This window comes from Pleurodeles waltl, chromosome 4_1, assembly GCF_031143425.1.
Source record: "Pleurodeles waltl isolate 20211129_DDA chromosome 4_1, aPleWal1.hap1.20221129, whole genome shotgun sequence".
Lineage (NCBI taxonomy): Eukaryota > Metazoa > Chordata > Amphibia > Caudata > Salamandridae > Pleurodeles > Pleurodeles waltl.
The window spans coordinates 1,005,031,838-1,005,050,350 of record NC_090442.1 but is presented as its reverse complement, the minus strand read 5'-3'; the positions used below and the strand labels follow the sequence as shown (position 1 = coordinate 1,005,050,350).

General features: G+C 43.7%; 1 protein-coding gene across 1 annotated transcript in view; it reads left to right on the top strand.

Annotated features, from left to right (window-relative positions):
- RINT1 (RAD50 interactor 1) overlaps nt 1-18,202 on the top strand; it is a 205,282-nt gene extending 187,080 nt beyond the window's left edge. Inside the window, exon 14 of the mRNA XM_069229853.1 lies at nt 16,929-18,202. Within this exon, the coding sequence (XP_069085954.1) occupies nt 16,929-17,151 (223 nt within the window). The 3' untranslated portion in view covers nt 17,152-18,202. The remainder of the gene's footprint in view (nt 1-16,928) is intronic.
- The last annotated feature ends 311 nt before the right edge of the window (nt 18,203-18,513 follow it).

The window sequence follows — 18,513 nt, the reverse complement described above, 5'->3', positions numbered from 1 at the left end:
TTATGCTAAAGGGTGCTGAGAAAGAGAGGAAGGATCGAACCTAAGCATCGTGTGTTCAGCCTTCCACACTTGCGGCATGGATGCATTTCAAAGAGGTGGGCTTGTGGGCAGGCCGCCTATACGATTCACATGTTTAAAACCTTCAGTTTCAGAAAGGTTTTCTAGACTTTTGTCTGTAGATTATCAAGTGGAAGAGGCAGCACACTTCTAGCAAGTCAGAACAAGCTGTCCTACTGTGCTCTGGTATATGTAGCTCATGGTGTTTTTGGAGTGGTACTTTACCTAATGAGAAACATGCAGCATATCAAGCACCCCCACACATACCTGCTACTCTCTGTGGAAGACTGACAAGAACCCAGAAACATGTTCAGAAATGCAATCACCAGCTTTGCCTACATTGGTGGCAAGAACATTTCCACTTGTGAGTACGTCAAGAATACCAGGAACTGCATCTGCTTTAATGTAGTGGGAGAACTGATGCTGACTTCTTGCTAATGTGCACCTTCCGTCCTTGTTGTTTTGTCGGTAGTCTATCTGCCTTTCAGCTGCATAATGCTAAGTTTGAACTAACAAACTTTATTGAGCAAATTGACAAAGTAAACCTTAGCAAAATCCACACTTGTACAATAAGGTTTTGGTTAGTTGTAAAACTGATAAAGTTTATTTTTTTCTAAGTTCTCAATATGGTGCATTATTGCCCAAGTAGAACTTGTGTGTTGATCCCTAATATGCACACCCTGTTGTAAGTGATGTATTAGATTTGTTATGTTTAATCTGCTATGTATGTTCCTTGTAAACATCTTTCTGTGTGGTACAGGGAGCAATACGGGAAAAGGTTTGTGTCAGATAATGCTATACAGATACAATGCAAATTTGCCTGCTGTGTGTCCACTGCGCATAGCCTTGCAGCTCTAGGGTTTCTGTAAGAGTGCTTTATGAAATACTTTTTGCAAATCCATTAGAACCCTATTGCTTAAAAATTCATCAAGTTTTTGCTTGAAAAAATATTTTCTTAAAAACAATCTACCTTGAGGCAGCCTGTATGGTAGTTAACTAATGCTTTATTTTACCACTCTCCTATAAAATCAAAATGTTCAATGAGTGTTTGGACAACAACTGTACATTGAAATATCTAACCCATTATTTTATGCACACACATTGAAAGTTCATTACTGTGTCTTACTGCAAATTGAATGTTCATGGTGGTTGTTGAGCCAATGTGACTAGTTTGGAGTTTTGGGAGATGCTGCTTGTGATCCCTTTTCTCTGTCAGTGCAGGTTATGTGCTTCAGAAGTAGGGTCATTGGCTTAAAACCTATTTGCTACTCGGTTTCTGCAGGAAGCCTGAGTGGATATTCGGTTTACCCTGTCCGGGTTAGCCTAGCAAAAAAAAGCCTAGTACATCGATCGAAGTCAGAAAGAGCATTCTGTATTACAACATCATACCGACATAAATCTAGCAAGTTGTCTTGAAGTTGTCTTGAACTTATAAGATCATTTATGGATCATGGTATGATCAGTTATGGAGTGATTGAAAAACTGGCATTATAGTGAGCTTTGAACTGTAACTATTCCTTCCATTCAAATAAAAAATCCTTAGATCACTCTGTTGGATGTGTATGGTTAATTTAAAGCATTGTGCAAATATACATACTTAATTTGTAAAATGAAAAACCTTTGCACAGGGGTTAAATCAGTGTAAAACCTTAAAAGACAAAACATTTTGTCGGTCAAACACCATACTTACTAATGGGATGTATCCTATATCCTTTGAAATAAAAATAATTGTATACATAATATCTACAATTACTAATGAATGGTACTGACAATGACAATATTTTCATAAGACACAACTGTAATCTATACAATCATTTAGTCCCTGGGGCTCTTGGGTCTCAAGTTTCATTTCCAAATATATCATGTCGTGCCCCCTTAAAATTCCCTTACTTATTTCTCAAGTATTTTAAATTTCAGTTGTGCTGCTGTATCTCTCAATGAACTTACTTGTGCATTTGCAGAAGATTTTTGGAGTGTTGGATTTGTGTTCATTGAGCATTGTCTTAATTTTCCTGTACGGTGTACCAAGGTGTAATTTGCTGCACAGGCATTTCAGGCAGTAAGTACAGTTATTTGCGTCACAGATGGAAAAGCACTTTATTGTGGTCATAGCAGTACAAGACAGCCATGATTCTGCAGTTCCAAACCGGTACCGTGAATAGAGTTTGTCTTCTGCTGACACTTGGGATTGTTATTTTCCGCCCTCCTTTGTCTGGCACACCCCACCAGCACCGGGATCTTGCTACATCTATCTCCTCCTGGACAGTCATTCTTCCTGTGAAGCTTCCAGGCTTCTTCCCTCTACCAGCAGGCAGACTGGCTTCTGGGCACCTATGGTATGATGAACAGCTTCTTCCAGCAAGGCAAGTCTCAGGTGATGTCTCCTCACCTTTGGGAAGCTGGCTGTCAGGCAGACATCACCTCTGGTTGCACAGCACCCCCCTGAGTACTCTGCGGACAACTCCCTTCCTTGATCATAAAGAACTTGGAATTTGAACAAGAAGTGGGTTAGTGAGTGCTACTTTTACACAATCAAAGCAGGCAGGATCCACTGTCTGCACTGTCAGAACAGGTGGGTTTGGGGTGATTCTCCTTTCCAGTGTCATTTTCAGACTGCTGTCCATATACAGCCTTTGTATAGAGTGATGCTCCTAACAGCAGTATAGTCTCCAGCTTCGAGCCCTGACGACAGAGGCAGAAAGAGATGTGAGCGTTCTGCTCCTGGCCGTCCTCAGCAACATTGAAGAATGACCATGGAAAAGACAAAAGGCTGCCCCCCCAAGGGGTCCATTTCACCTTGAACAGCAGAGATTGCAGTCCTACTTCAATCCCACCATCTATCAAATGGTAGTAATACAGGAAGACTAAGGAGCAGCCCCTCTCAGCCAAGGGCCTAATCAAAATACTAAAGAAGCATTGTCTCCTCTTTTGCCACTCCAGTATTCAAGTTTCACCCTTCTAGATTCTTGCAATACGCTTCCACCATCTAAGAAAAAAAAAGTCCACCTCAAACTTATGCACAAGGCCAGGACAGGGACATCCTAAATGGATGCCAGGAAGCCTTCATTACTGTAGCCTGTACTATGCTGGCCGGATGCACAAACATGTACATTATACACTTATGATGTTAGCGCTAAGATCTGGGTTAGTACATAGAAACAGAACTTTAGTGGGCCTGTAGACCTCTATTCCAGAGACATACATAAAAATATCTGGTCACAACTATGGATTTACAAAACACAGTAGACTGCCCCCACTGCTCTGTACATTAAACCCTTGACAGGACAGTATTCCACTCTCAATGCAATGAGGGAAAGCTTGGTGCACCCCTGAAGGTCAAAGGACAGGTCCAGTACTTTACGAATGTCAAAGGACAGGCCTAGGCCTATGCGTACACACTAGATTAGTGTGAGGGTAGAGCCGAAACTCAAAAACCAGGATATTAGATGCTTGCAATCTGGTAGTCTGAGCAGGAGAACACAATTGTATACCATTCAAGGAACATTGCCATCCCTGCACTGTTTGTCAGTGTCTTTGTAGACTTCGATTTGCCTCTTCACTTAACCACAATCTACTTTTAACAAAGTAATGAGTTCCTTTTTTATGTTGCTGATAAATGTTATCCTTATGTGTTTTTTATTCAACTCAATTATTTTTGGTTTTTAGTGCCTTTGCTCAAAGTAGGAAAATGTAATTGATAAATCTCACACAAGTTAAGGCATTTCGCCCCATTTAATATCGGCATGTATGTGTCCTCTTCAGGTTTTGTCATATAAATATTGGTGTAGCTAGGTGCTTAAGAAAATCCAATTTCTGTACCGCTTATTTCCAATTAGTCTTTGTTGTCATGATCAAAAAAGTTGTCATACAAAGAAAAAAATTAAGAGTTCAAATAAAAATACATTGCTAGCTCCTGTTGTACCCACATTTTATAATCCCCATTCACTAGCTTTCATTACTTCATTGGGGGTATGGATGTCTATAACCTTGCCATATTATTATTTGGTTGGCATTCGTAAGTATCCTTAATGTATGCTCTGCTGTTCTTGACTATCTCTTGTAAACAAAAAAAAAAAGTACTGTCAAATTGCTTGTAGTATGGCATTGGTGTCAGTGGTGATCAGGCAGAAAGGTGGATTAAACCAGTCTTTGTGGACTTTAGGAAACATACAAACCTTGGATGGCTTTGTGTGAGAAAAGTTTTTTTTTTTTTTTAGATCTATCTATCACCCATGGCTTCTTATAGATTTTTTTCCTCAAAGTGTAATTTGAATTATAAGGTCATATTGCTCTCCAGCATGTTTGTGATAGATACTTCCCACCTCAGCTTCTTCATGATCCCCTCGATGCCAGACTGTACCCAGAAAGTTTTTGCAGTAGTGCTCCTGCTCACCATTAGGTGGTGTTGTGCAACTCCGCGCAGAGTCCATAACAAATCAGTGCCACGTATAAGCACCACTCTTGCAAGCTGATGCAAGTTCCTTTATTTCAGCGCCTTCTGACAGAATTTGGAAGGCCACTACAGACTTTATTAGTTTTCCAATGACAACCAAATGGTTCCACAGTATGCTAGGGCCGTCGTCCCCACTGAAAATGACAGAATTCAAACCGTGCTGTGACTGCAAGATGCAAATGTTGGTCACGGAACCATACGAGGAGTCCCTTTCATCAGGGCTGACATGAGATAAGTGTCCTCATGCTCCCAAAGGCATTTCCAGACCAGGATGCGTAGTTGTATGTTGCCAAACTCAAACAGAATTGCTTCCTTTGCGGAGATCACACTCCGTTCCACTTCCTGCTAAAAGTCGGCCAGAGGGTCGAAGCCAAGTCCAAATGCAAGCATACAAAAGCAAAACGGGACTTGTCCCTATCCTGTCTGTTGTACTCCAAAGAGTAAGATGAAGGTCTTAAAGATGTCAGCCACACTTATCAAGGTCCCTTGGTGTTCAAGGAGGTCATGCTGCAACTTTTAAGGGTACTTCCAGCTTTCTCTGGCACCTTTATATACCCCATGAAACTGCATGGTCCTCAGATCATGTTATCCATCACGGGTCCCTCTGTGGCCTTTTCTGGCTCATTACTGGTCCTGTACCGACGCTGGCACAGACTTCCATGCTGAGTTCTACCTCCTAGCACAAGTAGATGATCTGGTGCGGACACCAGTGATGGATCCTGAACCGACATTGGCTCGAGCTCAACCGATGCTGCAACATGGAATTGCAAAAGCACAATCTGTTGTCTAAGCTGATGCCTCTTTTGTTTTGCAACTATCAGAGGAGGCTTCATTCTCTTTTTGGCTGTGATTCTGACCATGTGCCAGAGCTGGGTACACCCCAAGATATTGATGTGGATGACGGGGAAAAGGATGGCTTGCTCCCTCTCATCACACTGATCATGCCTTATACTTTGATTTAGAAAACGCCACTGGACTTGATATCTCCCTTGAGACAAAGCTTGGGTCACCAATGGATGAAAGTAGTGTGCTTTAAGTGGTGGTTTGGAAAGCAGCCGATGAACTAGAACATGGGTACTCGCAAACATTTCCCCAGAGGCCACAAATTACTGTCTGTGACATGCCCGAGGGCCACCCCTATGCCAACAGGACAAGGGTTGGGTTGATGAAAGATGGGCGCAAAGCAGATGCTGACAACAAACAGAGCCTTCTTGTGATTTCTGTCTGCCACCAACTCTATATCACCATTACTTTAGTTAATGGGTAAATAATGTATGCCTGTTTTAAAGCTTTCTGAATGCTCTTGCTCTGTCAAGTGAACAGCAGCCCAGTACTGCTGTTCACCAGGGGTCGCAATTAAAGTTCAGGAGGCTGCATGCGCCCTCCCCGGCCATACTTTGAGTGTCTCTGAACTAGAATTACAGCTACCCTCCAAATAGAAATCTGTATGGAGCATGCATGACCCATACAAGGGGCATGTGCTGGCAAGGTCTGAATCCTTGCTTCCATTTATTAATGCCTTCACAGATATTCTGATGGCCGCTTCGTCAAAACCATGTTCTTGCCCACCTTTGATCAGACACTTAGTTGGATGTCGTAGACAGGTGCCTGTGCGCCAGATTTTCTCACCAAGCACCCCAATCCAGAGGGTCTTACTTTACAGGCTTGAAATAGTAAGTTGACGCCCTATGTAATTTCTGCCCAGTCCTCTGGATGGAGAATCTAAAAGGACTGATGCTTTTGGCAAACATATGTCTTTCTGCCAGCTGGTAAACTGTAAATGCTGTCTATCTGTTGAGTTGATGCACTCATACCCTTTGGGGCATGGCCAGAAATATCTTGCCAGCAGTCCGAGAGGATGTTGCGTTGCCTCTACCTCAGGCGATACATGACAGGCATGGTGGTCAGCACCAGTGTTGTTCTTCATACACATACCTGGGTGAAGTCTACTGGGTTTGCCAGCGATGTACAGTCTTTGCTACTGGACATGCCCTTTGATGGGTTTTACATCTCCAGAGAGAAGACAGACTCCATTTTGTGGATACTTCAAGGATAGTGCATTCTTTGAGGCTGTTAACTCCTGACAAACAATTGTCACACCAGTTCTGAAAATTTAGGTGCTATTCCAGAGGCCTTGTTTATCGGCCGAGGCAGCCTTCTCAGCCAGTGATGCAGCAGAAACCCTCTGGCCGCAGAGGCGCATTCTGCAGGCAACATGTGTACCAGGAGAGGTGCCAGTCCTTCAACTCCTGCTCCCCTTCTACTGGGGGCACTAAGCCACTTTAGTTTCTCATGGGCTGCACATGCCCAACTAGTGAGGGACAGAATCTGCACTTCCTCCCAGGTTGTTTAATCTGTCAGATCCGACAGATAGGTTTGGGAAATTGTCCCTACAGGCTATACCGTATGTTTTCTCTCCTACGCACTCAATATGCCTCCCGCACCAGAATGAATTTCAGCATAGCAGCTACCCAATCTGCTACATGTGGTACTTTGGTTGCTCTCCTTGTGTACCATAGGAAGGGTACTGGACTCGTAGAAAGACTGTGGTTGTTACTCTAGCTTTTTTCTCATCCTAAAAAGGAAGGGGGCATATGCGTAACTTGGCTCTCCAACCCATAGACACCTTCTTACAAAAGGACAAATTCAAAATGTTCACACTGGCTCAGCTTCTGTACACTTCTATATGCTTATTTTCATATACTCGTCCTGCCGGTCCTTAGGATTTACCTTAGGTTCAAGGTGGGCCAGAAGCTGTCTCAGTTTGCTGTGCTTCCTTTTTGATGTATCAGCACCCCTTGGGGGCTCTCGAAAGTGAAGGTCATGGTCAGTGTTCATCTTCGAAGGTCAGGAGTTCCTGTTTTCATAAGCCTTAACGAATAGCTGCTGAAGTTGCTCTCCGCAGTCAGTTGTGGACCACCTGATCACTGAATGACAGTGGAATTTTAGATATTGTTGGGTTTCAACATAAACAAATCAAAGACCCCTTCTGTTCCCTGGGACAAACCTGGACACCATGGAGTTCAGGTCTTTTACTCCACAGAAACGAGTTCAGGATTTTCAGGCTGTGATTCCTATGCTTCCAATTGGAATCAGAGGGTTCTGGTCTCCAGTGGATGAATGAGTCCTCCTCAACCTACTCGAGTTATGGGCCATTTGTCTTGTCTTGTCCAGGCGAGGCTGGTGCAGGTTCCTATAGACAACTCCACTGCCATGTGGTACTGCAATAAGCAGGGCAGAGTGTGGTCCTGTGCCAGAAAGCTACTGGTCAGAGCATCAGGGCATTTTTCTGGTCACCACCCCCTGGCAGTGTCCCTGAATGCCACAGCAGAGGAACTGAACACACGTCTGGCAGATGACAAGTGGCATCTTCATCTCTGGTGGTGCAAGCACTGGAAAGAACCCTGGCTAGATGTTTTCACCACCGTCGATAATGCACAGTGTCAACAATTCTGACCGTTGGAGTTCCTGCAAGAACAAAGGTTAGGAGATGCAATCTGAATGTAATGGAACAAGGAACTCCTCTTTGGTTTCCCACCACTATCTCTCCTGCCCCAAATTCTAAAGAAGATCAAGTGCAACCAGGCCATAGTTATCCTGCTGGTTCCAGTTTGGGCGGGAGATCTTGCAGTAGTAGCTGTCCTCCAGTCAGTCTACCACTTCAGGAGGACTACGTGTCTGAGCAACAGTGCTGAGTCCTCCACCTGAAACTGCACAACTACCCCTCCATGTGTGGAAATTGAGTTGTGGCTGTTAACTACTTTCAGTCTACCTCCTGAGGTGGTAGATGGCATCCTCGTCGCCAGACACCCCTACACAAAATCCATCTGTGCATCAAAGACTTAAAGAGCAATCTTGTAATGTAAAATAAGAAAAATCATGTTAAAAGAGCTTAGAACCAGAAACTCCAGAGGTAAGAAACAATTTGTACCTAAATTAGAACGTCAAGGAAGAAATTGCAATAAGGCAGTCATAAATCCATCCAGTACCTATCTTCAGCAAAAAGAAGATAAACCAACAGAAGACCTTAAAGGCTCCCCCACCTCCCCCCACCTCACCTCACCATACCTCCCCATACCCCCCACCAATCCCCGGTGATTTCTAGAGAGAATAAGAAACGGTTGAAAAAACGTAATAAATAGGGCAAAAACCCTGCCAACAAAGTAAGTGTTTTTTCCCTTTGTTTAAGCAGCCTGATCCACAGATGGCTCCACCTGATGAATTGGAGCAAGAAGAGGATGTCAATGCTGGTAACACAGGAGCAATAACAACAGAGAGAAAAATCATATAAGCCTGACACACTTTGATGCTGCCCGACCGCCCTATCGGATTTAGCAAGTCTTGCACGGACAAGATTGTGATACTGTCAGAGTACCCAAAGGGATGCACAAAGAAATTAGAAGGCACGCAACATAGTAATACAGTACTCCGACTGAAAATTTAACATCAATTATTGAAGAAAGCATATGTAATAACAATGAACAGAATGATGCTCAAACGTGTTTAAGTAAGTCTCTTATGTTGGAGCCTACAATATTTGTAATACCTATAGTGACATATGCAACTGCTAGTGGGAGTGTGATCAATAAAGAGGTATCAGACTGGAACAAGACAGAGAAGAAACTAAGAGAAACAGGAAGTTCTGTCAAAGGAAACTGGAACCTAACGAGAACGCCTCAAAGCACAGTGACAATCTTAGGAGGTCAGGCTCGCTACAGTTACTTGAACAACATCAAACAGCTCGCCAACTACTGAAAGAAGAATCTGGTTTCCTAATTTTGTATCCCGAGTATCCAGCGCAAGGAAAACATGATATATTAAATAGGGGGTATTTGTTACAACTATTTTATACACAACCAGGCCTGGAGAAAATCTCATCATCCGATATTTGTAGGGAAGTATTTAGCAGGTGGGGCTGGAAATATCAACGAATTTACGAATCTTGTACTATCTAGCAGTGATATTAAAGCCAAAATACTATCCCATAAAGCAGCCCTTAAACCATGGGGCATTCAGATAAGTGTCCCTCCTGTTTATTCAGTATGTAGACGTGTCCGCCCGACTGTCCCAAAAACTATTGTATCCTGGAATGTCAGTGGCTTTAACAACTTGCTTAAAAGACTGGATCTATTAGAGGAACAGCAACAAAATGAAATAATATGTCTTCAAGAGACCTGGCAGTGATCATCGTGCATGTAGCAAAATCATAACTGGTACTATGCGCTAGAGAGTCATTGGGAAAAGGGAGTCATCCATCAGGTGAAGTGGCTATATATATATACATATATATATATATATATATATATATCAAATTACATTCCTCTGTTATTGGCCCTTCGTGCCATCAACCTTAATTATCTGAAATGTCTATATAAACCTGCACCTGCAAAGACAAAAATCTCTAGTTGAGGTTCTAAAAATACTTTATTTTCCTATATTGATGCGCTATGGCTCCTCACAGGAGACTTCAACTCTAACTTGTTGGTGCAAGCACTTATATCGATGTGGCAACAAGTTGAGAACTCTGAGATGGGGATTCCTCCCAACAGTTAAGAACAATACTAGGGAAGTACGGAATGACTTCCAGTTGTCCAACACTTTCAATAACTTAGGTTTCTCAGCTATGAGTGTCAGATTTACAACTGACTTGCCTGCTTCATACACCCTCGGGAACCAAAGAATCAATATTGGACTATAATTGGATCACAGCAGCTGACTTCCAGGGAGTAAAAAACATTCACTTTGACTATACTGTAGACAGTGACCATGCAATGCTTTGGTGCCAATTATTGGTGATTCCGTGTTAGAGCTATCCCATTCCTCTACTGGCCAATCAAATGGACGTCATGACTAATAAGAAAATCAGATGGCAACTAGAGCCTAGGGACGAAGACATTACTATACTGATAAATTCCTTAACTAGCCTGAGCAAAGAAAATTGAGTCTCGACAGCTACTTGGCCCATCTTCATAACATCATAAATGGCATACAAGAAAGTTTTGAAAGCAAGGGCACTCCAGCTGACCAAGTCATGCCGGAAGTCCAATATTCCCACAATGACATCGGGAAATTACTCAATTAAAAAGAAGACTGAATCGTAGTGCAAGATTTTTGGCAAGAAATAAACTGAAAGAGTCGGCACAGATTACTCTAAGGTGGCATGGAAGAAATACAGAAGAGATGGGAATCTGACCGATTTGAGAAGTAAAACAGTGGATACAGCTACATAAACCAGCAAAATCTACCAATTCTTGCTCTTTCTGGATGCTGATACATGGGATAATGAACTCCAAGAACTGACAAGAAGCATGGTAACTTCACAGCAGCATCCTGGTCGACCCTTGTTGCTAAATTGTATGGGACCAATCAACAAGTGGAACCAGTAAGCCTTTTTGACACAGCGGAGCACTCTGGCACCCCTGCTCCAGATTTACAATGTTCTACTCTTGAAGAAGTCCACAAGAGCCCAAGATCCATGCGGCTGGGAGGTGCACCGGGCCCAAATGGCCTTCCAGCTAGCATTTTCAAAGTAGCAAGTATGAAATGGGCAGCGATGATACACTCATTATTTATTCAATGCCGGGTGCATAATACCATTCCAGAGAGCTGGTGAGACTTGGTCCTGGTTCCGATACATAAAAAGGCGCCTTGTGATAATCCCGTCAACAGCTTTGTTGGATGTAGATAGCAAGGCATATGCTACGTTATTACTTCAAGAGCTGGAACAATAGGCCATGGAAAAAAGGATAATACCCCTGATCCAGACAGAATTCCGTGGTGGATGTGGAACAAAAGAAAATTTAATGACACTGGCCTGTCTATCGGACATGGCCATGAAGAACTCCCCCCATGTTTGCTGCATTTATTGTTTTTACTACAGCTTTCCATTGCATGAACATGGGAAGGCTGTGGAATAAACATCATAAGTGGGGGAGGGCTACCAGCTTCCCTATTAAATTAGTGCATATCACAACCAACTGGGTAACGTCTGATAAAATTCCAATCTTGAAAGGGGTCAAATAAGGGTGTTTCCTGACCCCGCTTCTATTTAACTTGTACCTTGCAGACATTAATAATCATCTAGCCAGCATTCGAAAATTTCCACCAAAACTTGAAGGGGCCAAGACCCATCTTCTTCAGTATGCTGACAATACCATTATTTTCGATCAAACCCAAAAAGGCTTGCAACGTTCTCTTAATGCTTTGAATGAGTATGTTAGGAATGGGGTATCTAGTTGGCAGTGGCTTGCACCCTGTCTAAGTAGGGATCCTCAATCTAGTCAGGGTAAGGGAGCCCCACAGCTAAGATAACCCCTGCTCACCCCCCTGGTAGCTTGCCACGAGCAGTAAGGCTTATCTCAGAGGCAATGTGTAAAGTATTTGTACTCACAGTAACACAGTGAAAACACAACAAAGAGACCCCACACAAGTTTAGACAAATAGCCAATATTTATCTGAATAAAACAAGACCTAAACAACAAAAAACAACATACACCAGCAAAGATAGCACTTTTAAAAAGTTGGATAGAGTCTTAATCCAGAGAAATCAATGGTTGTCTCTTTTTAACACACTGTTACCTGGGATGCGTCAAAAACAAAGACGATACGGGCCGCAGAGGAGGTGAGGTGCCGGAAAACAAAGCAATGCGTCTGTTCCCTACTGGGCAGGGGAGGTAATGCGTCAGTTCCTTACTGACAGGGGAGGTAATACGTTGATTCTCTCCCTGCAGGACAGATGATGCGTTGTTTTCTGGTTCACGATCCTCAGCGCCTTGCTGCAGTGTGGTGTTGATGCAAAAAGGGCCCCCAGGGATGATGTGTGGGAAAATCCTGACACATGTTGATGATAGAGTCGTGGTGAAAAAGAGGCGCTGCACCGGTCCTACAGGCGCTGCATTGATCCTTCCACAGCAAGGCAGGCACTGCGTCGATTCTTCAGCCACAAGGCCGGTGCTGCAATGATTTTTCTGCCGCAAGCCCAGTAGTGTGTAGATTTTCAGCTTCAGCGATCCGGTGCATCGATTTTCTTCCTCAGGCCATCAATTTCCACTTCCAAGGGCCCAGGGACTAGATTGGGCACCACTTGGCAAGTCAGGACTCTCAGCAAAAGAGTCCAGGCACTGGCAGACGGAGTCTTTGATGTCCCTGAGACTTCCGACAGGAGGCAAGCTCAGTTCAAGCCCTTAGGGAACCTTGGAAAGCAGGATGTAGAAAGGAAAGTCCAGTTCTTTCACTCCCAGGACAGAAGCAGCAAGCAGCAGGCCAGCACAACAAAGCAACAGGCAGAGTGGCAGTTGCCACTACAGCATCCAGCTCCTCTTTCTGGCAGAATGTCCTCAGTCCAGAAGTGGCCTGAAGTTGTGGTCTCAGAGGCCAAATACTTATACTCATTTCTGCCTTTCAAGTAGGCAAACTTCAAAGGAAAGTCTTTGTAGTGCACAAGACCCTGCCTTTCCTGCCCTGGCCCCAGACACACTCCAGGGGGTTGGAGACAGCTTTGTGTTAGGACACGCGAGACTGCTTTGTTGAGGACAGGCACAGCACTATTCAGTTGCAAGGGTCAGCTCCTCCCACCACTCTAGCCCAGGAAGACCCATCAGGATATGCAGGGCACACCTCAGCTCTCTTTGTGTGATTGTCTAGAGTGAATTTACAAGCAGCCCAACTGTCATCCTTACCCAAAAGTGTATTCCACAGCCAGGCAGAGGCACAGAATGGTTAAGAAACAAAATGTCCACTTTCTAAAAGTGGCATTTTCAAACTTAAATTTAAAAACAACTTCACCAAAAGATGTATTTTTAAATTGTGAGTTCAGAGACTCCAAACTCCACATCTCTATCTGTATCCTATGGGAAATGACACTTGAAAGATATTTCAAGGCATCCCCATTTTAATCTATGGGAGAGATAGGCCTTGCAATAGTGAAAACCGCATTTAGCAGTATTTCACTATCAGGACATGTAAAACACACCTGCACATGTCCTACCTTTTAAATACAGTGCACCCTGCCCATGGGGCTGCCTTAGGGTCTGGTTTAGGGGTGACTTACATGTAGTATAAGGGAAGGTTTGGGCCTGGGAAGTAGGTGCACTTGCCAGGTCGAACTGGCAGTTAAAACCGCCCACATAGACACTGCAGTGGCAGGTCAGAGACATGTTTACAGGGCTACTCATGTGGGTGTCACAATCAGTGCTGCAAGCCCACTAGTTGCATTTGATTTACAGCCCCTGGGCACACACTGTGCACTGTACTAGGGACTTACTAGTAAATCAAATATACCAATCATCGATAAACCAGTTACCAATACAATTTAGACCTACAGCTCTTTCACTTTAGCACTGGGCAGCAGTGGTAAAGAGCCCAAACTCCTAAATCCAACAAAAACAAAATTCAGCACTGGATCAAAACAGGAGGTCAGAAGCCAAAAAGATACAGGAAATAACGCCAAGAGCTAAGAAGTCGAACAATTGTCAAATGAATAATATTGAAATCAATGGCAGGAAAATAAATATATAAGTGATCTGTAGGAATACCACCAGAAAAGGATCACAGCACCTGGGCAACAGTTCCATCAGTCAAGTACCTCGGAGAACATTTCAACAGCCGAGGCAGCCATAAAGACCATCTAGCCTCTCAAAAGCAAGTTGGCTTAGCATTAATGGTCTCGTTTTCAACATTGATATGCTAGATAAATGGGCCTATGCACCATGTTGAGTGACAAACTCCAAATAAATGCCAACTTTAATGTACAGAGCCTTCACCTTAGCCAAACCTTAGAGGTTTGGCTAGATCCTGCCCAGAATCATTGTTATTATTGTGCTGTCTTCTCACTGCCTAACTGTGCACCTGCAGAGTGCTTCCGCCTTGAATTCAACTTGCCCAGACAAAGCCTATTATTAAAATCTTGTTTCATTGCCTACTGTGCAAAGGCATGGAATGCTGAGCGTGGCACATTGAGACATCTGATTTGGCAATCTGTTTCAAGATAGGATCTGAAGTGGCATAATTATCTTGTATCAGCTGTAAATGCCCTAGCAGCAGAAGAAATTCGGGCCAGTAACATCCCATCAAACCTCATGTCTAGAGTTTTGTCTAAGCAAGCCAGATTAACTTGTAGATCAATGTGCATTGGAGCTGTCTCTGCTACGTAGAGACCAGGGGGGTGATTCTAAGCTTGGCGGGTGGCAGGAGCCGCCCGCCAAGCGGGAACCGCCAGAAGACCGTACCGCGGTCAAAAGACCGCGGCGGTCATTCTGGGTTTCCCACTGGGCTGGCGGGCGACCGCCAAAAGGCCGCCCGCCAGCCCAGTGGGAAACACCCTTCCACGAGGAAGCCGGCTCCGAATGGAGCCGGCGGACTGGAAGGGGTGCGACGGGTGCAGTAGCACCCGTCGCGAATTTCAGTGTCTGCTAAGCAGACACTGAAATTCTAAGTGGGGCCCTGTTAGGGGGCCCCTGCAGTGCCCATGCCATTGGCATGGGCACTGCAGGGGCCCCCAGGGGCCCCACGACACCCGTTCCCGCCAGCCTGGTTCTGGCGGTCAAAACCGCCAGAACCAGGCTGGCGGGAAGGGGGTCAGAATCCCCATGGGAGGATTCTGCAGCCCAGGGGAAAACCGGCGGGAAACCGCCGGTTTCCCTTTTCTGACCGCGGCTCTACCGCCGCGGTCAGAATGGGCCTGGATGCACCGCCAGCCTGTTGGCGGTGCATCCGCGGTCCCCTACCCTGGCGGTCTCGGACCGCCAGGGTAGGAATGACCCCCCAGGTGTCCTACTGTCCCAATACAAGGACACCGGAGTCTCAGGGTTTTGCATTTGTCCTGGAAGAAGTAAATAAAGCAGAGTTTATTACGACTAAGGTGTGGGGTGATTCCACTAAAAGAATATAATTTCAGGTGAATTAAAGGCATAACAAAATGGACATTCCAACTTTGCGGAGTGCAGTTGGAGGCTCTAATGCACATAACTTGTATCTGTGCTCCTCTAATGTTACTTAGAAGGTACTGACTTTGGCCGGTTTTCTTGCAATTGTACTTCAGAACCTATAAAGATACAGCTCCATGCCTATCTGGGGAAAGTCCTGCAATTGTCAGCATGCTACTTGAAATGTACGTGTCAGGCAGTCAAGCAACTGAATGATAAAATCTTTGTAAGCAGTAATGCCCAGCTTAAGACTCAGTATGTGTGTGGATATCGCAAGTGCAAATGAAATGACCAATGCTGAAATTACTAATTCGTTACTGATTGTATTCCATGCATTAGAATGATTATTGTTTTTAGAATTTGTTAGTATTTATGGAGTTGTAGGTTATAAGAACTGAACATTCAAGCTAAAAACAGATGCCTCAGTTGGACTGCTATGACTTCTGGCTAATACTCAGAAATGAGGGATATTACTCTACTATCAAGGCGAACACAAAAGATTCCTTTCTGATCTACTGACCAGATGGATTTATGTGTTATGTGCTGCTGCTCCACTGTGTCATTTCCAGGGTGGAATGGAGTCTGTTTGGAGCCACACAATGCCACCTAGCCAACCTCGAGTGCACAGTTACAATAATTCTCTAGATCCAGTTTGGTGTCTGGGGGATATTCTAAGGCGAGGACTGTACAGTTGGAGTATCCATAAGAAAGAACATTACTGAAGATAAGTAACTTGCTCCTTTCTTTATCAGTGAGATGTTCTTAAGCTTTCCCTCTGGAAAGTTTAGTTTCTAAAATACCAACACAACAACAATCTGTGGAGGTATTATTCACTAAATAGGGCCTGTGTTACAAGTAATATTGGAACACTATCGCCAGTTGTGTGTTTTGGCAGGTAAGCTTTTGCCTCAACAACACAGTTGTGCACGGCGCAGTGTGGCATGCTGAACTGAAAAACTGTTGTGCCTAAGGGGGACAAGAGACTCCCTTCCCATTTCCATTTCTAGACTGTGTATCCTGCAGCCCCTTCAGCTCTCGCTCCACTGCCCAGCCAGCCGAAGCGATTTAGAGAAGGGATAAGCATGGTGGCAACTGTGAAGGGCACAAAGGAAATGAAAAGCAACAGAAGTAGGAAGGTGGTGACAATAGGAACTGCAATGGGGTAAAAATTGGCACCCTTCATGTTCAGCAATATAAAAAAAGCTCATGCAATAAAAAATCTTAAGTAAAAAACATCCTTTGCCAGAACAACAGCGTTGAAACAGGGTGCTGCTCCATGGGTCACAGTCAGCCATACTCGGTCGGACTGCATCAAGTGATCTGTTACCTTGACCTATTTTATCAAATGTGTTATTAGTTATTCATTGCAATTGTTTATTTAAACATTGTGTAAGTAACACCCAAAGCTTTGTGTGTATATAATGTACGGTTTTTCCATGATTTTCAATAACACAGATCACTTATCATTGTGTGAATGCCTTTTTCCTTTCTTGCAGTGTTAAAGAGGCCTGCATTATCCTGAATCTTAAAGTTGGCTCTGCCCTGCTCCTGAAAGACGTGCTGCAGTCAGCTTCAGAGAGTGGAAATGGGATTGGCACAAACACAAAGCAGTCTCCAGCGACAGCTGCATTAAATGAAGTTGGAGTTTACAAACTAGCCCAACAGGATGTGGAGATTCTTTTTAATCTGAGGACAAACTGGCCAAATACTGGAAAATAAAAATCAACACACTATGCCTTGGGTCCGTCCATGAACATAGGTGATGGTGCCATTTTATACTGACGTATAGCCTAACATAGGTTTAAACACTACAGGCTTCGTTTTGACAAGTCAAAGAAAAACATTATTTAAAGAGGATGCAGTTTGACAGTTTTCACACTTCAAATACATTGCCTTTCGATCTCATTGTGAAATAACTTGAAGCCTGTATATATCACGTTAAGTTTAGCGACCTATAAAAGAGTTGTACTGTCAGAATTGTCTCTTCAAATGTGTTTAAACAAGAAATTCCTTCCATCATAATGAAATGCTTAGTTAGTATCACACCGTGGACGTCTCATCCAAAAGTGATGAACACCTCCTGTCAGACCTATGTCACACAAAGCACAATTGTCTTTGTTGCAAAATATGCAGTGTGGTTGCAAATGTTTAATTTGGCTACCTGCAGCCATTATTGATTGGCATACAAACACCATATGCCCAGACGATTCCCTTGTAACGTTTGCCCAACATCAAGTGGAAGCCCTGTACCTTTTTCCATCTACATTAGGAGATCTTGAGCATAATACAGTGGCTAAGTGTACAGATAGACTAGAGGATATCTTGAGCATCAGATCGTGTAGTCAGAATGAAAAAAGGTTACTGCCACATTTCAGTGCACCTGCCCCAATCCGTTGTCCATGTGAGAGTCAAAGTGTGCCCAGCACACATCATGTCTTTTAACTAGCCGACGGGGAGAAGAACTAGGGCAGCGGTTCTCAGCCTGTGGTCAGGGGACCTCCGGGAGTCCGGGACTGCTTACAAAAATGAAATATTATGAACAGATTAATAAAGTGTATATAAAGTGGCTAAATGAATACCTGACATTTTTAAAACGTACTGTAAATGTCAAGTAATTTGAAATTGGAGGCAAAAAATTAAAATAGTATCCTCAGATTGATTTGTGGGAGCAGTGCAGGTGCATCAAACAGAATAAAGTATAGACGATATGTGGCTTCAATTTAATTTAAGAAAAGCTCCAACCTTCCTATTAAAATTATTTTTAAAATAATTGTTTGGAAATTAAATAATATGTGTTATTGTGTATGTGTTCGATGAATGCTTGTTTCTGTATTTTTGTGTATCGTTTTGTGGTTCAAATTATTGACAATATTTAGGCCAGGTACCCCAGCTTCCAGTAATGACTATGTGGGGGGTCCCCGGATTCCAATAATAATTTAGGGAGGGGGGGTCCCCATGTACCAGTAATGATAAAGTGGGGTTCCACAGACATCAAAAGGTTGAGAACCGCTGGCCTAGGGTACACCGTGGCATGGACTGGGCTATAGGGGCGATGCATGGTCCATAACATGTTAAACTGTC